Genomic DNA, 14,045 nt, shown 5'->3' with positions numbered 1-14,045 from the left:
ATAATCATTACGAAAATAGTTTGTTAGTTGTTCACGAACTTTGTTATTTTATTAAATTAAAATAAGATATAATTATTTTGATTATTTACTTTCGAGTAGTTCAGGAATATTTCATATTTTGAGTAAAATGCAAAGCCAAATGATTCTAATTGAATTTGAGAAAAAAAAATTAAATTTTCGAATTAAGATCGAATTAAATAAACATTAAAATTTTGTTTTTATTAAGCGGCCCATAGCTTAAATTATTGGAAGAAAATAAAAGAAGACATTTATGTAAATTAATGGTTGGTTTACGTGGCATTTTATCTTTGTCCGATAGTCGGCGTATGAGGGGTAAATCGGTAAATGGTAGGCGGGAAGCAAGGGGTGTTTTTGTAAATTAAGTCTCATTCACCCTCTAGCACGCAAGGTACTGCCAACTGTGATTCATATTTAGATCCGCAGATTTCTATCATTTCCCTTTCAATCCGAATAAACCACTCCACAAGCTATAGAATCCGAGCTTCTCTAATGGCTTCTTCATCCCTTTCACGCGTAAAATAGCTGATATATGTGTTGAGTCAAATAATCTCAGTCTGAAGTTGAAACCGCATCTTCGATTTCTACCATTTACTTGTTTTTTACTCAGAAATAGGTAATTTTTCTGTGATTTTTTTTTTTGGAAAATTCTAGCTTTAATATGCTGAATCTTCAGTGTTTTTTTTGTTGATTTGTGTGTTTTTTATATATAAAAAAAACTATGTTTTGTGTCGTTGTCGTGATTTCGCTCTGTTTTTGTTTTGGGTGATGTGCTGTAGATCTGAAGAAACTGAACGGTGAGGGTGTGATTGTGGTGGATGCATGTAGCTCTACGTATATGCTCTATATATTGGCTGGGTTTATCGGGCTCTCATCAGGTTTTGGAGGTTGCGAAGAAGGTTTAAAATTTCTGACCGGTTTAGATCCAGTTTTGTTCCAAATACAGTGACGACAGAAGGATTTTTCGTTGGGCTGAGCTGATGGAGACTGTAGTCGTTGTAGCTCATCACAGGAATCACCATCAGAGTTATAGTAGAAACCGTGGCAATGGCTCATCGAAAGGTGGGTCGTTTGGGTCGGCACCTGTCGGCCATTTTCGAGGAGTTAATTGCAGAACATTTCAGCCTGGATCAGGGTTGTTCCCATCTCAGTTGAAATCTTACTCCCCGGCCACTCCTGTTATCAAACGGGCCTTTTCTTCTTCTTTTTCGCCCAAAACACCATCACCGTCTGACAAAGTAAACCAAAAAAGCTCCAAAGGAAACGGGAAAAACTATAGTTATCCAATCCCTATTGATATCAAGTTCGAAGACAACAAAAGGCTGATGAATGATGATTTTCATTTCTTTGAGCGTTGGGCTGGACCTACTTACTCAAATTCACCTCCCCCGAGCTCGTTGCCTATACCTACGTTCTCGGTACAGCCTAAACAATCCATTTCCCTTGATTTGGATGCCTCAACCTCTGAAATTGGTTTGCTCTTTGCTGTGAAATCTCTGCCTACTTACCCCACCAGGGAGCAGAGCCCTCTGGATGGTGATATTTTTGATAGTGCTGACACTGCGACTAAGACTCTTCGTCGCATTCTTAATCTTGATATAACTGATAATTGACAGACTTGGAGCAACTAGTGCTCGTGTAAATATGAAAATTAGTGTACTTTGTGAAGTCTGTTAGTGGTAGATTGTATATAGAATGATAAGGATAGGCCCGCGTGCTAACTTCTTATGAGGAATTCACTTAAGGCTCCCCCTCCTGAAGTAGTGGTGGCAGAGGATATCGAACTGCTGTATTGACTGGTTGATTGTCCATCTCCATATATCTTGGGAAAATTGATACATCTTTTAATGTGGTTTTAGTCTATGGAAGGCAGGGTTTGATTGATTTCAGTGATTGATGGATCGGCATAATTAGATATTTGGCTCACTCGTCTGAATATATTTAGCTGGAATCAGGCCACACATTGTTGGAAGTATCAATTGGGATCTCCAGCGAATCTTCCTTTCTGCATTGTTTATTTCGGTTCCTCCCTTTTTTCAGGTTTTAGTTTTTCTTGTCTCATGCTTGTATATATTATAGAGACCTCACCTGTCAGTTCAGTGCAGTTTTTTTTCCATCTCCTTCTTACCCAGCCTCAGCCTTCATATTGAACTTGCCCTTTATCTTTAGTTCCTTTAGTCAAATACCAACTTCAGGTTGCAATTTAGTCTCTCTAGTTATAATCATCTGAAATTGCCTCATCAGCTTCTTCCTTTGTTTGTTTAGAGTATAGAAATAGTTCTGATCTCTGCATCTTTGCTAAGCTGCAGTTTTTCCGTTTCTCTGTTTTTCTGGTTTTTAAAAAAGAAAAACGGGATGGGAAATTAATATAGTAGATTCCCCTTTAGTGCTTTACTGCATATTTATGCAAAGAACATATTCCGAGAAGTGAGAAAGTCGACCCATGATGAGATTTCTTTCTCAAGCTTTCCTTCTTCCCGTTTCTCGAAGTTTCCAGTACCTAGATGATATTTTAGCTCTTTCTTTTAAGCTTTTACACCACGTAGTCCGTCAGTTCCATGTTGTCACCGGAGATTGTTTGATCATGCCAAGCTGTTAACAGGTAGGTAATCTTTACTATATTCACCTTTTTTTTTTTTTTTGGATTTTTACCTTTGTATTAATGGGTATTTTTCATGTTTTAACCAGTGCTTTTACTGGAGCTCTGATTGAAGACATTTCTTATGAGGCTGCTTGATGACACACGCATGCTAATGTCTATAACAGTCGTGTTGGTGGCGTTGTTAAGCTAACTGTAGCATAGTTAACATTGACTTGGTGTAGCGCTTTATTTGGTTATAATCGGTTGAACGTATTTGTTTTCAAACTCTATGCAACTCTCTATCTAATGCCTCATCCTCATCCTCTCACTTGCATCTTTGTGCTGTTTGATTTTTGTTCGATATTTGAATCAAAGAAGTATATACGATCTTAAAATGCATCATCCAACTCTAGGTTCCTCATTCCTCCTACACAGATTATTTTTGGTTCCAAATTATGGTGCCAATTCCAGCGTATCTAACGAATGCTCAAAAGGGGTAGTCTGAATTTTAAGTTGGTTTGGAGAAGTTTGCATAATTTTTTTTTAAATCTTTTTATTGATCGAATCAACCACAGCATGTTATACTTTAACCTTTACACTGTTTGGATGAATGGAAAATGAGAATTGGATTTGAATTTCAAATTTTTGGTGTTTGGTAAATGTTATTTAAGAATTGGATTTGATACTTAAAAATAATATTATTTGACAAAAAAATATTATGTTATCACTTGTTTTTAAAAATATCTTCTTTATTGTTAGCGTTTATCTAAAATATTCATATATTGTCTCTTTAGATAATTTAACAATATTTAATAATATTATAAATAATTTTATTTTATCCCAAACTCACCAAATCCCATTTTGTTCAAAAATCCAAGTACATTGTTGGGATTGAATCCCTTGCAGAGGATCCGGACTTCACATTGTTAGGTGATGTTCATTGAAGACATCGGAGGATACGGACTCCGTAATGTTTGAAATCTTATCAAATGTTTGATTGTGATTTTATGAATGGATTATTTATCTTACACCAATAAAAATATCAATTTAGTCAATATTAATCAAATCATTCTTATCATACGAAAATATAATATTATATAATTTTTTTATCTTATTCCTAATTTAATCAATTAAATCAAATACATTATCATTTATTCGATATTATTTCATATCTGATCAAATATTTTAATAATCATAATATTTATCTACACAATCTCATAATAGAAAATACTTATGCAGTATCGAGCGAGATATAATTCAGCGAATTTTGAACATAAGAAATGGTACGGAAAAAACTGGATTAAACATAAAGAAAATTGCAAGTTAACGAGAGCAAATGATTCGATCCAGATAATAAACTGTTAATAAATTAGAGTAAGTCTTTTGTGAAACAGTGTCCGAATATACGGATCAATCCTACCCATATTTACAATAAAAAATAAATATTTTTGACATAAAAAATAAAAATTTTATGGATAACCCAAATAAAAATCTATGTCACAAAATTGACCCGTGTGACCATATGAATGATATGATAAGTGTTTTTGTGCATAAATTATTGTGTCGCAATTGCCATACTGCTTACCAAGACAAGCATGGAACATGCACAATGAAGTCCCAACAAAATACCATTTTTGTTATGATAAAATAAAAATAAAAATACAGTAATATTACAAGATCAACCCAGAAATCGACATCAAAGTATTTACCAAAATATTACGGTAAATACAACTGTTCCAAATTCTAACACATATTTTTCGTTCAATATCTCAATGTACCACAAAAACATTGCGTGGATCTGAACCAAATTCAAGGTTAGCCAGCCGAACCTCAAAATTTTCAGAAATGATTTATCACTCAGCTGTTGTTTGACCCTTCTTATCATTTCTACCTCGCTTTCTTAACTCCCGTCTCTCTGCTGAGTAATTTTTCTTGATTAACAAGTTCCGTGTTGCTGTTTTTACTGCCTCGGAAGCCATTACGAAAGCTTCTTTTCCCATTGATAACTTGCGTTGCAGTGTTTTAAGCAATGCCTCTCCTCCAGGTAGATCAGCATCTTCTAAGACAAGGGTTTCATGTTCCGTGTTGTTTGCAATGAAGCCAGAAATTGCCCTCAAACGAACCAAAGATTCAGAATCACTCGCGTGTAAACTGGATGCACCCATTACCATCCATAACACGGGGGACAAAGACGACACACCCATACTAGTTGGAATAAACGTCTCTCCTTCAACAGAAACCACCTGCAAAATATTTTCAAAAAAGGGTGTTGTTACTTGAGAAAATTATTTTGCTCCTGTGTTGTCCGAGTGACTCAAGAATTTTGAGGGGCTATCAAGAACTAACTTTGATCATAGTGAGGGTCCGGGTAAGGTGGTTGCATCGTAACAGCATTACGCCTGGCAAGCTTTGGTAAAATAAAAGGCTTTATAAAATATCAATAGATAAAAGAATACCATTGACAAAAATCACATACCTCTGAATGGCTACTGCTAGTAGTGAACCATTGGAAGTTGCACATATATCTGTAACAGCAGGCAATATCTCATCTTCTCTTCCATCAGAATGTAGAAGTCCTGCCTTCAAGAACAGAGAATTTAAACAAAACATGAAGCTCATATTTTATCACCGAAAGAATTGAGACATTGAGCTGGCATTAGGAACTCCAATGCCATAACATTCTGCCCAAAAACAAGAAAATAGACCATGAAAAAGGCCTTCCTAGAAAATTCAATGGAAACCAAGCCAACAAGTTACATACTTTGCTTGGATTAATGATTAAATTTGTTGTTCGAGCTTAAGAAAATGTGATTTTTAATCACGAAATACACTTCTTTAATAAAAAGTGTAGCATATAACTTACCTTAGCGCCTATTTCACAGGTATCAAGAAGCGAACCAGAGGCATGATCCCACAAGCGAACCTGCAATTTCAACATGAATAGGTTAGCCCACGACAAATGAATGCTCGTTATTTTTGGGAATATAGTCCTCAAATTTTCATATAGCAATGTATCAACTAACTCACCGTTGAATCACCACTTCCAGAGACCAAAAATCCCCGTTCATAATCCGAAGGGGTGACAAATGCTAGGCAGGAAACAAATCTGGGAATCAGCACAAGAGGATGAGAGCCAAGCCAGAAGTGGAGTTCATTACAACTAAACATGTACTTCATACTCATATTCAACTTTCAAAACCATAGCCCAAAACAAAAACTAACCTCTCTCTATGTCACTATCCAGGACCCACCACCACAATCAACAAAAACGAAGAACATAAAAGTTGAACTTAATTATTGACATGAGAACACGAGTGGACAAGAAAGAAACTGACTCTGTATGACCAAGGCAAAAACTTTGTATTTCATGAGCTCCAGTCAGGGGATTCTTGGGAAACACAGTGACCTGTACGAACTTCTGTAAGAAATGGTTTCGAATAACAAAAAATTTAGATGGATACTGGCACAATGACAAGCAGTGGGAGTTGTTTTACACGTATTTTGAAGTCTCGGTCAGCACTAACAATGTATCGTCCATCTGGTGAAATCTCCTGCATCACACATGTAATTGAACTCCAAGTGAATCTCGGTTGAAGCAAGAAAATGGATTACACGAAGACAGCAATTGCAAAAATGCAACTGAAAGAGCAAATCATGCTGACGAAACGCAACAATTAAAAACAGCTAAAATATCAAATGCTAAGCCGCTACATGAAAACACATAAATGCTGATGAAAAATTCCATACCAGTCTGGTAATTATGCTGCAGTAATGAGAAAGAATGGGAACCGCCCTCTTGTGAACTGGAGACGAACTATTTTTGTCACAGTCTCCAATGTCCAAAACATAGACGGCGCCAAACTTGTCCGCGAAACACACAAAAGTCCCATCATCGGTGATCGCAACAGCAGTCACTCTTTTTTCTGAAATCCTGATCATTTTTCGAAATTCAGTAAAAAATGCGACATAATATTTGTGATTACTCGTAAACTTTTCTACACTCAGTAAAATGCTTACACGGAACAAACACAATGCCAAGAACCAGTATCCCAGATTTTGACTAGCTTATCATCTCCAGCTGACACAAAAATCTCCCCATTTACGCTATAACGAATTGCCCGAATCGAATCCTTATGCCCACCATTTTCATCAACCAGCGTAACTCCACAGCGTTCTCTTCAAATCAAACATTGAATCAGTGCGTGATGCATTACAGAATTGTTCATATAAACAAAAAAATCACTAATTTTCCCCTTACTCAAGATTGAAAACCCGGATATCCGACCCGACGGATACGGATATCGATTTATGGGCCGGATGTACTGAAATAAGGGCTGGAGCAACCTCAGCTTCCAGCTTCTGCTGGCTTTCTTCCTCCATTTTCTCCGAACTAGGATTCGTTGAGCTCCAGGGTGATTAGGGTTCTTCCCGGGGTTTAATCTTTTTGGGCTTTTTCCGGGTCCAATAACCGTAATGGGCTGGTGCTAAAGATAATTTGGAATGACGTGGGCCATGATTAATTATTTAATTATGTTGAAGTTGAAATCATTGTTTCTAATTATTGCTTTATTATTATTTTTTTTTTGGTAATGGAAGTTCCATCTTAGAGTAAGAACAGATACTTTGATATTAAAAAAAAAACACTTTTTGAATATTGTTTTTAAAAAATAAAACCTCTTAATACTATAAAAACAATAATTTATCCATCGAAATATTATTTTTTTTAAGAAAAAAGAGAGACAATTCTTATGGATACCAACTCTTTTAATTAAAAAGCTTCGGGACCCAGACACACTTACCCCATTTATATTGGAATAGTTTTTTGAAAACACTATTTGAGTAATAATTTTGTTATTATGGATAAATACAACAATCAATTTCATTAACCATTATTAAAGAAACTGTGGAGTAGAAAACCAACATTTCTTAGCCATTAACACTTCTCATACAAAGCATAGATGAATCAGATCATGGCTTAAATTTGGAAACAATGAGTTCCTCCCAGTGTCCAAACATCCACATCGGAGAACAGAATAATGAACTCCCATTACATCGGATCCCTGCTATGTTTGTAATCCATGGGACCTTGAAGGCTTGAAGCCAAACATCACAGTAAATGGTCCGAGCCAGCTTGATGTTTTCCGAAACTTGCATTATCAACGATCTCTTGTGCAAGATATGAACTTCCCCACTATATCCAACATTACCTTTTCTTATCTGCTTGTTTGCAATCCACTGCCACCATAATACTTCCTCGTTGTTTCTTTCGCAAAATCAGCAAAGGTCATCCCATCCTTCAACCGCGACGATAGTGGTGGAACCATTCCACTGATATTTTGAATCAATTCATCCGGTTCATGATCAGCACCTCCTGTTCCCTCACAATCTGACTCTAGATTCTGATCTCCAACCGGGTATTCTTTAAGGGAAAAAATCTTGTTCCATGCTGGCTGCAAAAACACGACGAAAGTCTCCCTGCTCAAATCGTCTATCTTAGCTGGTCTAGAAACACAATGAAGCGTTGCTCGAAGCTTCCCTTTTGATAACACATCCGCGGATTCTCCCACCTGAACAATGAAACTCCCTTCAGCAGCTTTCACCGAAAGGACGCGCCTCTTCCTCGGATGAAGAATTTGCAAATATGTGTGGCCTGTTGGAGAGTCACATTCTTCGGCATCACTTCCATCTAATAACATAAACATTGGAGCTGTCAAAATGGTGAAGATGCCATAATCATAATGCCACTTCTGCCACAAATCCGATTCATCGTCAATCCTGGGATTAAGTCTATCAATGGCAGAACGACCTTTTCCCCTACATTTTTCTTTGATAATCACATTGTCCAGAATTGAATGATAATGTATTAGACGGGATTTAGCCGTGCCACATTGCAATAAGCTATGCTCTAGCTCGCACCCACCAAGTTTTTTGTCGCAAACTCGAGAAAGAAGAAGCCCTAATTCCATCATACAAGAACCTAGGTCTCGAAACGCAAGCCCTAGATTACTAAATTCTGAACCATCAGCCTCAGCTGCCATTGACGCACAAAATTTACCAGTAAATCCTACATCATACTTCATTTGCATGGAAAAAGATGATACGATTCTATCCAAATTCTTTAGCGGCACATCACTTCCCAGATTATACTCCTATTCATTCACTCACCAAAACCAGAAAATCCAAATTTTATTTAAAAAAAATGCAGAAGTGAATTAATTTGAAGTTAATTTTAATAATATGGTTTTACCTTGAGAATCCGTTTCCGATCATCGTTACTGAGAAGGGAGAGCTTTCGCGCCAAAGGGAGCAGCGACTGGCGGAGTAGTCGGGCTTTGGGTACGCCAATTACGGAGAGCAATCCGGGCCCATCGGGCCCGATTTCATGCATTATTCGATCAGAGATTAAGTTTAGCCGGCGTCTTTCGCCGGGAGATTCCGGAACTTCATCGGCCGATAACTGTACGAGATCGGAGTACTGAAGTTGGAAGAGATCAATGGCATCTTCCATACATGAAAGATCCATTTGTGGGCTTTTAAAACGGTTCACCCGATGGGCCGTTATACAGATTTGGATTGCTGAAGTACTTGGACCGGGTGCGGATGTGGATCATAATAGAGTGTAGCCCATCCAAATGAGGGGTTTGAGATTTTTGGATTTGCCTCATAAAATGTAAATATTAAAATATATAGTTAAATTTTTTAAATAAGAAATATGTTATGGATTTAAAATAATTTTGATTAATGATATCACTTAATGCATACTTTTAACTGACACGTGTTTGTTCGGTTGTAGAGCAAGGAGCTCAATTCATGTTACATGCACTAAGATATCGAATTTAGAACAAGATCTTGGATAAGAATAACGACGAGTCAAAATAAAAACAAGACCCCGAAAGTTGAAACCAAATTGAAATTTCATTTTCAAGTTAAAAAAGGGCCGCAGTATACCAAACATTGACTTGTTGGATGGCCTCCGATGGATCTCATTAGCGTTGCTATTTAAGAATAAGGTCTCAGAAAGGGGCCATTGGTCATTTGATATTACCACACATATTGAGGATAAAAGGAAAAAAAAATCTCTCAGTTTCAAATGTTAGCCCCCATTATTGTATTTGAAAAAATATATATTTAATATTCTCCAAAAAAAAAATAATAAGTGAGAAGAAATGTTGCATGTCGATTCCACCCATTCTTGATATAAATAGTACAAAATAAAACACAAAACTCCTTTGACGTTGTCTCAATTTTCAATTTCGTAACACATATTTATAACCTATCTTGAATCATACAAAATATTATTTGTTATGTATAAGTATTATTTTTCGTTATAAATACGACTCGAATCCATCTTTATAAATAAAAAAAACCCTACTCAGTTTTATTTTGTTTTTTATTTTTTTAAAAAAAGGGGCAAAGTAGGGAAAAAGTAGGGAGAGGATCCTTCCGAATTGAGTGGGCTTGCCCACCACTATAGACTACAGTTTGATCTTTTTTCTGAATGCTATCTATTTTTGTTTTTATAGTGGAGCGATTTCTGATCCCCGTGGATAAATACGTGCCCAAATGATTAGTAATAAAAAAATACTAAGTGAGAAGCGTGGCTTATTGATAAGAAGAGGAAAAAGGAGTGGATGCTAAGAAGATTTGATCAATCTTTCTTTCCAACCTATTGAAGAATTATCAAAGCAGATTCATGCCTTGATTAATTGCCAACTTGGGAAAAAAATATTTGTAACTTGAGGAATCACGAAACGAACTCATGTTCTCTTTTGGCTAATTGATTCATATCCTGGTTTAAAATATTATGTAATGTGGAGGACTTGGAATACTTTACATGGACTTCAACAAATAATGAACACATATACATGTGTGTCATGCTCGGGTGAGATTGTTGATTTTCCGAAGAATGCGATTGCACACTCACTTGTTTTTTTGTTTTTTTCAGTCTGTGTGCAAGAAAATCTCCATATTTGGTTGATAAACTTTGTAATGAACGATCTTATTCAGTTTTAATAAAATTACAAGCTTATCGTTTTTTTTAAAAAATCGCTCCATGTGTTGGGGATCTAAATGTCAAGCTTTGTCTATGTATCATTGTGAGAGAAGTACCTCGGAAATAACATGTATAAAATTGTATCAACACGGTTCTCAATTCAAACACATTATGGTTTCATTTGGACATGTATTTTAAAATATTTTTAGTGTTTTATAAGTGAAAAAATTTAAAGTATGTGTTTAGATACAATTTTTTAAAAATGTTTTTGAAATAGTGTTATCAAAATATAGTTTTTAAAGAACACTCGAGAGATGTTTTTAGATGTTTTTAGAATGAAACTATGGAAGACAAAGTTGAACAACATTACTTTTGAAATGTTAAAATATTTTTTATAGAATATTTGTCCAAACACATATTTGTTCTTAAAATAACTTTTAAAATATTTTATAATTTTTTTTTAAAAAACACTTCTTTAAAAACGTTTTATAAGTACATGTCCAAATGAAGTCATAGTCTTTATAAGTTTAATAATGTTGCATATGAGTTTCTTGGATAATTCACAATCAATCTACATTCTCATTCATGTGATGTTCACCAATATTAATAGCATAGGTCTGTTTTGATTGGTACATTAACCCAAGTCATATATATCACAACTTTTTCGATTACGCGATGCCGTGGAACAGTCTTCCCACCTTTGATCATCAGGGACCATAGAACATGTCTTGCTCTCTCAATTATTAGCACAAAATCAATTTGGATCATGAAATTAAAGCAATGTAATAATATATTTTAGGAAATGGAAAAAAAAGAAAAAAAAAAGAAAAGAAAAGAAAAGAAGGTGACACTGTTTTAGCTTACAAAATTCTTGTATTATTAAAGTGTGAATTATTGTCGATCTATGCAGATGCATCCTCTGTGGTATCGACCCACTAAACAGAGGCCATATTAATGGGATTGCGATTTTCGTGTCACTCACTCACTTTTCCTCGTTTTGCACAAATGGGAATCATGAAATTGATATTCAATCTTCAAAAAAAAGAAAAATACAAGCAAATTGACATCAAGCATAAAGGAGTCGATTTAAATAAACAAAACATAATTTATATATATTATTTTTTAAAAAAAAATTGGATAAATTTTGGAGTTAATCAGTTACCACCCGCACTCCTACCGTTTGAAAATGGTTAAATGGTAAAAATCACATGGTGTAGCATAGTTGAAAATAACTACTGCACGGTAATATTAAGTTTATTTTAAAATATATATATATATATATATATATATATATATATATATATATATTGAGGTTTTATCCGGTAAAATGTTCAACTTGAGTAGGTGTTTTCCCGACAGGAAAGTTAAAACATGGAAATATTTATCTGAAATATTAAAAAATTAGGTTAATTGAGACACAAGTGATGGAAGTGCGTACGTAATTATTCGCAAAGTCTTAGAAAACCAAGATGGATAGTTATAGGTGGTTTTCAGTTATTTTATAAAATTTTCACATCAATTATTATGTCTCTTGAAAGTGGAAAATTAAAGGCCATGACCAAACATCCCAATCACAAAATTAATTATAGTATAAAAATGCTATCCAACCAATGGTAATATTTCGATTCTTGGTTATATTCAATGTCATATTATCTGTCACGTTTATTAGACTTTTGTAACACTTATTTCTTAGTGTGTGTTTTGAAAAGATAAAATTTCATACATTATATTAATATGATATTGATTTTTCATAACTCAATCGCTTCTTTAATTCCTAGCTAATTAAAATTTAAAATGAATACGCAAGTTTCTTTAGACATTTATTACTAAATCGTAGTTTCTCATTGAATTTAATTCGTTTCATTTCAAAAAAGGCAATCATTTTGGGTAAGAAAATGAGACTAGAAATTGATGCGCTTTTGTTTTTGATATTGAACTAATTTCAACAAAGTGATCAATTTTTTATTCATAGTATATATTCGATATAATTTGCGAAAAAAAAAGTCAATTCTTAAAACTGAATTATTATTTAACCTTTTTATGATTTTAAGACACTAAATTCTTTGGTTAGGTGGTAGATTCCGCGAACGGATTGAAAATGTATTTACATATTGAAATTCTTTGTTACAAATATGAAACCGACTGTTTTCGAATTTTTAACTTAAATTGTTAAGTACACGAGCGAGGAAATATTGGAGTGACAACAATTAAAAATTATAATATATTTCTGTTTCTTTAAATTCGAGACAGTTATGAGACGGAATATTTATTTTTAATATTTTCTACTATATGACTACATATCGATATAATTGATCCTTAAACGACATTTATTATATGGTGAACAATGAGTATTTATTGTAAACACAAGTCAGATAACTCATATACATTCAATAGGTGAACGTCACATCAACCTATGTTCACTTATGTGCTCATAGTAAGTATTCATCTATCAAAACTTATCCCGAACATAAATATCCAATTGTCTATTCTATTTAAATTCCAACAATCACTAAAATTTAAGTGACCCAATTCATCTTTTTTCTACGATACCGGCCCGTAACTTGAAGCAATCTATCTAAACAATTCATGCAAATAATAATTGTAAATTAGTAAGCCACCAAAAGTTATTGTATAATACATACATATATATATATATAATATTCCTAGAAGCTAACTAGTTAAGTAATGTTACATTTAAAAATAATAAAATTCAACTATGTTATAATTAAATGGAAAAAATTGCTTTTTTGGTCCTGTATGTTTGTCACTTTGCTATTTCAGTCATTTATATTTTCAGATTTCAGTTTTAGTCCACTCTCTTTATTTTTTTAGCAATTTTAGTTCTTTTTCCGACGTGGCGCTGACGTGGCACCAATTCAGTGCTGATGTGGAGCTGACGTATACAGTGCCACGTAAGCATTTTCGAATAAAAAGGACCGAAATTACGAAAAATCAAAACATGCAGGACTAAAACTGAAATGTGAAAACATAAAGGACCAAAATCGCAAAATGACAAACATACCAGACTAAATTTGCAATTTTTTCTAATTAAATGTATAGTATTATGAATAAGATTGACAATTAAATTATAACCACAATTTTAAAATTCAATCCACTGATACTTGATATATTGTACTGTTTGATGTCCTTTTTGTTAGCGTATGCCCGATTTTCTTTATCCTGATAAGATATTCCCTCTGTTGTTGATTTTCTCCTGAATTGCCAAACACCACTTCTAGAAATTGAATTTTTTTAAATAAAACGAATGAGTAATATTACTTATAATTAACTTAAAACATGAATATTCAAACACGATTTTTAAAAAAATCACAAGTTTTTTTTAATATCGAGACGCAGGTTGTTTACTTGTTCTTACGTGCAATTTTTTTAATTTTTTTCCCCTTATAAATATAAAGTAACCAATAATTATGTTTAAGTTTGGAAAATGAGTAA

The 14,045-nt window shown here is 34.1% G+C and overlaps 2 protein-coding genes and 1 long non-coding RNA gene across 3 annotated transcripts; 1 reads left to right on the top strand and 2 right to left on the bottom strand.

Moving 5' to 3' along the window:
- Positions 1-447: 447 nt before the first annotated feature.
- LOC140891216 (uncharacterized) lies at positions 448-3,083 on the top strand. The gene is made up of 3 exons (XR_012152454.1): positions 448-634; positions 798-2,620; positions 2,707-3,083. It is a non-coding gene; the product is annotated as an uncharacterized lncRNA (long non-coding RNA).
- A 1,137-nt stretch (positions 3,084-4,220) lies between these two features.
- On the bottom strand, positions 4,221-7,057 carry LOC140891900 (uncharacterized). Its single transcript, XM_073300570.1, has 10 exons — positions 6,858-7,057; positions 6,617-6,775; positions 6,347-6,530; positions 6,094-6,150; positions 5,935-6,005; positions 5,627-5,705; positions 5,463-5,522; positions 5,076-5,179; positions 4,946-5,006; positions 4,221-4,842 (listed from the first exon to the last, which is right to left on the bottom strand). The coding sequence occupies exons 1-10, from the start codon at positions 6,977-6,979 to the stop codon at positions 4,453-4,455; spliced, it is 1,287 nt and encodes a 428-aa protein (XP_073156671.1). The 5' UTR covers positions 6,980-7,057; the 3' UTR covers positions 4,221-4,452.
- Positions 7,058-7,460: 403 nt separating this feature from the next.
- On the bottom strand, positions 7,461-9,193 carry LOC140892494 (uncharacterized). The gene is made up of 2 exons (XM_073301414.1): positions 8,847-9,193; positions 7,461-8,748 (listed from the first exon to the last, which is right to left on the bottom strand). The coding sequence occupies exons 1-2, from the start codon at positions 9,120-9,122 to the stop codon at positions 7,813-7,815; spliced, it is 1,212 nt and encodes a 403-aa protein (XP_073157515.1). The 5' UTR covers positions 9,123-9,193; the 3' UTR covers positions 7,461-7,812.
- Positions 9,194-14,045: the final 4,852 nt, after the last annotated feature.

Source organism: Henckelia pumila, chromosome 3 (genome assembly GCF_033568475.1).
Source record: "Henckelia pumila isolate YLH828 chromosome 3, ASM3356847v2, whole genome shotgun sequence".
Classification (NCBI taxonomy): domain Eukaryota; kingdom Viridiplantae; phylum Streptophyta; class Magnoliopsida; order Lamiales; family Gesneriaceae; genus Henckelia; species Henckelia pumila.
Note: the sequence above shows the minus strand (reverse complement) of the source record. Positions and strands in the feature narration are given on the sequence as shown.